Raw genomic sequence first — 8,369 nt, 5'->3', positions numbered from 1 at the left:
AACTTTTGAAAATATATAACAATGTTCTGAAACTTACTTAAATATATGTCCAGATTGAACTGTGTCAGTTTGTATCTGATCATACCTGATCATACCTGATCATATCTGATCACATCTGATCAGATATTAACATATACAATAATACTAGATCATATATCCTCAGATCTGGCCAATTTCCATATCTGACCATATATGGCCAATCATATATGATTATATATGATCATATATGAATATTTTTTCCCGGGACGATCGAGTTTTTTGGGAACCGTATAGACCACGTCGAATCTTTTGTTCCTCAGGGCCTTACTAATACTCTCGCTACAATTCTTTATGTAAGGAATGGTGACAGGATGTTGCACAGTATGAACCTTGTCGTTTCTCGAATCGCGGTTCTTTAAAAGCATTAATCGTCGTTTTATGTATTTGTTATAAAAATATGTCGGATAACAATTATCAGAGAGAATCTCTTTAACAACACGGATATTATTCTCATGGAAACGCTCGTTAGACAACAAAATCGCTCGGTCAACCAAATTAAAAATAACGTTAACTTTGTAGTTAATTGGGTGGCTTGAGTAAAAATTAATGTAGCGTCCTGAGAAGGTGGATTTCCTGTACCAATTTGTTAACAGATTTTCGCCATCTCTATTAACGGTCACATCTAAGAAGTTGATCGAGAGATTGGTCTCAGTTTCGCATGTAAAATTCAGACGCGGGTGGTAACTGTTAAAAGCCTCAAGCGTGTCATTTATTTTATCACGTAGGATAATTGCAAATATATCGTCAACATATCTCCCGAATATGGGAACCTTGAAACTTAATAATTCAAGGCAATATGTTTCAAGGTCGTCAAGCACTATGTTGGCAAGGATAGGGGAAAAAGGAGACCCCATGGGACTACCAAAAATTTGATCGTAAATATTCCCGTTAAAACTAAAGCTAGTGAAGCTTAGAACAATGTCAATCGCGTATAAAAATTGTTGTAAAGTTAATTTGGTGAGATGTGACACCATCGTTTTTTGATGCCTTCCATAACAAGCTCCTTCGGGATGTTAGTGAAAAGAGAAGTGGCGTCGAGTGAAATGAGAATTTCGTCGGGCAGAATTTTCAATTTTTTAATGCTCTCAACGAAACACCAACTGTCTTTTATATAAGAACGCGGTTTAAGAATGGAATCGTTCAAAATGTTGTGAAGATAACAAGCGATGTTATATAATGGGCTACCGACCGCGGAGACAATAATCCGTAGTGGAAAGCCGTTTTTATGAATTTTTGGTAGTCCGTAGCAACGGGGCAAGTTACCGCACGTGCTGCGTAGTTTCTTGAAAGTATGCTCGTCAATAATTTCATTGTCATACCATGAGCGAACTAAACCATTGATTTTAGTTGTTAGGCGCTTGATAGGGTCACGATCGAGTTTCTTATATGTTGTCTGGTCGTTGAGTAAGTCAGTCATTTGTTCTATGTAAGTCGTTCTGTCCATGACAACAGTAACTTGGCCTTTATCAGCCTTTGTGACCAACAAGTCGTCGTTATTTTTTAAGAATTTTTTACATTTGTAAAATGAGTCCGAGATAAATCTGTCAATGTGATTCACATGTTGTTTATTAGTAAGAAACCCTGGTAATATATTAGAAATCGATAAGCGTGTTTTATTAGCACTATCTTGGTTAATTTCGTGACTATTAAGTTCGAAACTTTTTATTACATGCAATACAGAGTCAACGCGGTCATTTCTATCACAAAAATTGATCGGCAAGCCAAATCTGTCACCTAAGCTAAGAAATTTCGAGACGTGGTCGGGAATCTGTTTGCTACTCACGTTGACAATCCATTTATTCATGTTCTTTTCAGAAAAAACATTACCGAGTCGATTACGTTTAACTAAAATATGATTGAATTTATCCATTAGCTTAAGCTTAGTTCGACTATTGTGGCGGGAAATACTCTCATTGTTACGTTTAAAGAAATCCGTGACCAAGCATTCTGGTAAAGACCGAAAAAGATAATTTTTAATGTCGCGGATCTTGGAGCGTAAGGCTTTTATATAAAAGTGAATGTCTTTAATCTCGAGATTTAACAACTTTTTTTGGTACTTAGTGTTAAAGGTCTTATATTCGTGGTTCATTCTGTCGAGTTTGAAGAGAACGTTGAAGCGTAGGTTATAGATGTGCGGCGGCAGGATGTCGCATCGTCTGCATCGAAGAAGAAAGGTCAGTTGCTGAAGAGCAGTGCATAGCGTGATGTTAGTTTTAACCCAAGACTTTAAAGACAAGGTGCTATTATGTCCGTATAGTTCGGTGGTAGTCTTGAAAAATCCTTTGTCTTGATGGAACACCATTGTTAGGTCGAGGTGTGTATTAAAATATCAAATACTTTTACTTCGCCAGTGAGTAGTGAAATTACAAAATCCTTTGCTGCGACCAAACTGGCTAATATTTATTTAACAAGCACAACGCGTTTCAACCGAGATTCCGGTCCTTCTCAAGTGCGTACAATAAATTAACGCTTGCAAAACACTTCATTATACACAATGTGGCAGCAATGAGTCTACGAAATGTTTTGTGTGTCAAAGGCGATAAAAGATATGCGAGTCATATTAACAAACGTGAAATTCGGTGGTGCGTTCACTATAGGTGACGACAGACGACGTGCATTAGGAATTTGCACATTGTTTTATTTTACTCATAAAGCTTCCCCTATATGAGGAAGCCAAACTAATTAATAAAATAATAATTATACAACAAAAAAAATACAAGCTTCCTCATAAGAGAAAGTTTTATGAGCGAAATAAAGCAATGTGCAAATTCCTAATTTGCACACTTAAAAATGGTGAGAAAACAATGTGCAAATTCCTAATTTGTTTTAGTTTTTCTCCATAAATGTAAATAATTAGGACAAAAATTGTATAAAGTGTCGAAGATAATCTTAATAATCTTGATAAAGGATGAAGGTTTTGTGTTGTAAAACTGCAAAAATGATTTATCAAGTTTTTTTATCTGATAAAATATTTATTTTCAAAGTTAAGATTAAAAAAAAAAATTTTTGATTATATAATTTTTTATCTCTCCTTTTTTACAAATATTTTTATCTTTGTTTAGAATTTTTTTTGCTTCCTCATAGAGGAAACTGTTTTCGTGAAAAAAATTTTTTTCAGGTATCTTTGGCAAAGTGTTTAGAATGTTCTAAAACGTCAAAAAATCACTTCTGTGCAAAATGTTCATGTGTGTGTGTGTGTGTGTGTGTGTGTGTGTAACGCTTTTGTTGTCCGTTTATGCTCTAACTTCCGTAATTTTTTAGATATTGGGATGCATGTTTTTTAATCAATAGAGTATCATGTAAGGAAGGTTGGGATTGAATTTGACGATGATCGGTAAAGCGGTTCTTTTTAAGATTCTTTTTTAAATAAACAAAACAATTTCCGTCGCCAGCAAATAATTCAAAATAAGTCGTTTTATTTTCGACCCAACTGGCCAATTAAAACAATATTCTTTTTTAACAAAATTTAGAATTTTTGTACATATGTTTTAGGTTGCTTTAACTTCCACAAATTTTGAGATATTGGTCTATTTCTAATTTTATTATATTTTTCAGTCTTTTTTACCCCTATTTCATATATAATTTTTTAAGATTTGGTTGATTAGATTTAGCTTTATACGCGATCAAAGGTCCATATGAGAAAGTCCATATATGGACCATGTAGCTTGAACTTCCAAAGTTAACATTGATTTGACATTGCGTCAATTGTAAAACCCCATTTGTGCTACTAAGCTGACCCTTTTTCAATTCATAAAAAAAGGTTAAATTTAAAATTTAAAAAAGTGTGCAAATTAGAAACTTGCACATTGCTTCCTCATCATTACAGATAGCTCCTATTTTATTTCGCTCATAAAGTTTCTTCTATGAGGAAGCCAAACTAATAAATACTTAATAATTATGCATCAAATAAAATAGAAGCTTCCTCATAAGAGGAGCTTGGTGAGCGAAATAAAATAGGAGCAATAGTAGCGATCTGTAATGATGAAGAAGCAATGTGCAAGTTTCTAATTTGCACACTTTTATATTTTATTTTACAAAGCTAAACTTACGTTCTCCTGCGCATTTAGTCGCAGTCGCTTTCAAAGGACCCGCCATGTCAGCTGGCATCATTAAATCCAATTGTTTGATCATCATGCCGTCATCTATGCGTCCATTTTTGAACTTAATTGGAAAAAGATGCGTTTAAGTAGCTTGTATTGTTAAAACAAATTCTTGAATAATTATAATTTAAACGTTGCAAATACATTGATAATATATCTTGAAGCACTTGTTAATGTGATTGTTAATAATGTTATTGAATTGTTTATAATCGCATGATATTTTATCTATTATGTTTAGTATATCTTCTTTTTCTTACAGTTCGCATTGCCTTCATTATACAAAGTGTATAGCATTTCAACGTTTGATTGTTATCTGGGAATACGCCTTTCTGTATTGCTGCGACAGCTCCTGTAGAAAGAAAGTATAAAAAATTGATATTTTGAAGTTTTAAACAAATATGTTATACTATAATATTTTATCAAAGTCGTGAATAAAATTATTATCTTCGAATTATTCCAATAACAAGCACTCAGCAAGATCTCTGAGAAAAAATTGTAATTTACAATTATGCAACATTGCCAATTACATGATTAATTTATTTAAAACTTTTATTTATAACATTAAAATTATAATATAAACAATGTTGAAAAATTTTTTAAAACAATAATCAATTTACAAAAATTAGAAATATCAGATTAAGACGCAGATATAGTGCAATTCTTATTCGTACATACGAAGAAGAATAGTTGAAGAATAGTCTCTAATGTAAATGACATTGGATCTCGTAAACAAGAATTATTACAGATTACTGTAATTGCGAGCGGAGTCACATGTTCTCGTATTAAGTGCGTGTCATTTGATTTTATTTCTTGATATTGTTTATTTCTTTTTCTCTTTTTTATATTTGCTAATTAATTACGATTAAATATATTTACATATATTAAATATTTTTTTACATTGTTGGAAAATTTTTGTAGTTTTGTTAAAAAAGGTCCTTGTTAAAAATTTTGTGTAAAATAATTAACACATACATGTGTAGATTTAACATATGCCTGCTATATTAATTGAACTTAAATGCTTGGCCCGATATATGGTATCCGATGATTGGCCGATACTTGGTATTCTATAGTGGACCATGCTTGGCGAATGATTGGGTGCCATTCAGATAAAAGAACTGTACATTTTGCCATGGCGCTAATGTTTGGCCCAACATACGATGACCAATGATTGGTCAATACTTGGCTTACTGTATTCGCCCATGCTTGACATTAAGCGTGTTAAAGAGGTTGGTTGCCGTCTAGTATCAGATCATCCGATAGATGGCATCCGATGAAATCCGTTTCTCAAATATAAAATATGACGAACGATGATATAAGAATGATGACGGAACTGCACATTGCACAACTTGTATATAAGTTGTTTTGTGGCATACACTTTTATAATAAAGCGTGGCACACTTTTGGATTAATGTGACGTTAATGTAACTTTATTTTAGTAAATGATATCTTTATTTTTGAAGACTGCACACTACAAATACAAGTGTGTTACTTTTACACATTTTAAGTGCATTATTCATTATAGACTTCTTACACGTTTTATCGCGGTTTTCTTTTTCCAGGCCTCTCGAATTTACCAGAAATTTATATTTTATAATAGATTAGCTATTAATGGTCAAATATTGGCAGGACAGATTAACCATTAATGGCCCATGATTGGTTACCACGTTTTGCCTATGATTACCCATTGCTGGACCAAAGTTATCATTCCAGAGAAGTCCCATTGCTGGGCCAGTCATGGCTGCCATTATCACGCCAATATTGGTGACTTGGGGACCAGTTTTGAGCTAGAATAGGACCATTAGTAAAACCCTATATGGGATGTAAAATTACTAAAATAATTTAAAATACTTCCGGACATTTTTTACTAATACGATTTTTCGACATTTAGAACATTCTAAACCTATTTCGATCAAAATCTCGAAAAAATTTTTTTTCACCATCACAAAGCTTCCTCTATGAGGAAGCAATATGTTAAAGTAACACAATTTAAACGTATTTATTAAATGTGTTAAAATTTACAGAAAAAGAATGTTGATTTCACTCTATAACAAAAGTGGAAATAAAAATTTGCAGAAAAATAGTGTTGATTTTATCTTACAATCTTAACTTCAACATAAAAGTTATGTTAATTGTACACATAATTAACCTCAAATTACGATCAAAATTACATTTCCTTTCTGTTGAAATATTTTAACATAGTATCGGTGTTACCACATCCATATTATATTAAATTAACACAAAAATTTGAGTGGACTATTTGGGACATGTGATTTATGTTATATTTAACGCAAATTTTCCAACAGTGTATGCACATAATAATTAAAATTATCCTCAGTCCTATTACTCGTGTCCGAGCGTAGTGGCTTCTCTTATTCATGTATTATACATATGTTGCGCACGTAGATTATACACATTGTATATGGAATCTATAGTTTAACGCCGATTCCAAACGGCTATAATTTTTTAGAGAAGCGTTCTTGGCAAGACATACTCTCGGTGGTTTGCCATTGCCTTCCGACAGGAGAACGAGCGAATATAATTTTTGGCTCTGCCGGGATCGAACCCGGGACTTTGGTTCAATAGACCAGTGCGCTGTCTACTAGTAGGCCTACGCTCGTCTCAACAATAAATTAAAATTATAAAATTATTTAATTTATTCTTAACGTTTGTATTTGCACGTTTCTATAAATTATTACTATGTACAATTATACTTATTAAAATATTGTTTATAAGTTTTGTCGGTTTTTTGTGGAGTTTGGTATTCGAAACACTAAGTCAATATGAAAGCTTGCACTATTGTACATTAACGCTATCGATCATGATATTGCCAATGGGCACAGACATTACAAAATAAAATTCGGAACATTTGCATAACACTCACCGGCGTCTGCGTGAGATTTTGTCACACACGTATTTCGCATGGTCATTGCGGTTTTTTGAATTTGTTCCATTGTCATCACCTACATTACAATATAATTAAATTTATATATACTTTTGTTTTCTGTAATAAAATATAACTGCACATGTGTAATGCATTGCACTGACTACATTATAATAACATTTGATTATTTTTAAATAAATAAATTTTTTTTTATTATAAAAATTTATAATTTTTTCAAAAAAAATAGCATTATTAGCTACAATTTATTTTTAAAACATTATTTGTTCAATTATTTCTAATAAACATGTGACAAAAAGTTTCATGTTTATGATAAAAGTATTATTATATATTATAAAATCCATTAAAATTTTTTTATAGTTTGCATTAATTGTATAATTATTTATATAGAGTGATTTAAATATTCAAGAATTTTTTATGATATTTTCTTTAAATTATAGTGTAAATAACATCTTACAATTCAAAATAAAATAAAATTTTGGTTATACGCGCGAATTCCATATTTACCTCTTTTATTTGAAAAATGTCTTTGTCTATTTAATATAATAAGTTATTTAATGAATTATATAACTTACAGCATTTGCTTGATTTATTGCGGCCAGCACAACTATAATTGTGCAAATTAGTAAACGCACACGCATTTTACAGTATTTTTGATTAGAATACGCACAAAAATATAAACAAATTTAATCCGAAATGTGTTCTCGAAACCACCGACGCACTATGACTAGTTTTCGTCAGCTAACTTTTATAAAGTGTACAGCTGTCGACAGGTTGTTCGGTAATATACCGAGTGATAATCTCGTTTGGAGGCTTAATTTCGTAGCATTTGCCCGCTTAAAATGCATACTTTATACGGAGATTATGTCGAGACAAGGTAGGAAGTTTCCGCGATTTATCATGTCGAAGAAGGAATCGACAATTTGCACATGACGATATATCATTAAATGGTTTTAACTGCACATTTTTGCTGACAATTTTCATTAAATCTTTTAAATGAAAAACAGAGAAAATATACAGGAATTCTGGCTTTAATTAAACGAGTGCATAACAAATGTGTGAAAATTAATCGCAGGGACGCGAGAATGTTGACGGATACAAGGGAAAGCGACGAAGAGAGTAGGAAAAAATGTAATTATCGATCAATTACCTATGCAGAGAGTAACTCTCATCGAACTAATGACCGCACATGAAACACTGAAAAAGGCGATTTTAAGGCGAATGACTCGTTTGGCCTCTCCATTGTGATACAAGTATTTCACATTAGTTTAAATCTCTGCCAGAGAATTCGATGAAAATGTCAATGAAAAGTTCAATCTTGAATAATATTT

At 32.1% G+C, this 8,369-nt stretch overlaps 1 protein-coding gene across 1 annotated transcript in view; it reads right to left on the bottom strand.

The window, feature by feature from the left end:
* LOC112455869 (general odorant-binding protein 72-like) overlaps positions 1-7,807 on the bottom strand; it is a 13,586-nt gene extending 5,779 nt beyond the window's left edge. Inside the window, exons 1-4 of the mRNA XM_025018070.1 lie at positions 7,614-7,807; positions 7,021-7,099; positions 4,397-4,488; positions 4,089-4,200 (exon numbers count right to left, since the gene is read on the bottom strand). Coding sequence (XP_024873838.1) covers positions 4,089-4,200; positions 4,397-4,488; positions 7,021-7,099; positions 7,614-7,679 — 349 coding nt within the window. The 5' untranslated portion in view covers positions 7,680-7,807. The remainder of the gene's footprint in view (positions 1-4,088; positions 4,201-4,396; positions 4,489-7,020; positions 7,100-7,613) is intronic.
* Positions 7,808-8,369: the final 562 nt, after the last annotated feature.

Source organism: Temnothorax curvispinosus, unplaced genomic scaffold (genome assembly GCF_003070985.1).
Source record: "Temnothorax curvispinosus isolate PA1 unplaced genomic scaffold, ASM307098v1 QBEX01006433.1, whole genome shotgun sequence".
Lineage (NCBI taxonomy): Eukaryota > Metazoa > Arthropoda > Insecta > Hymenoptera > Formicidae > Temnothorax > Temnothorax curvispinosus.
The sequence above is the reverse complement of the archived record's forward strand: the minus strand, read 5'-3'. Positions and strand labels throughout refer to the sequence as shown.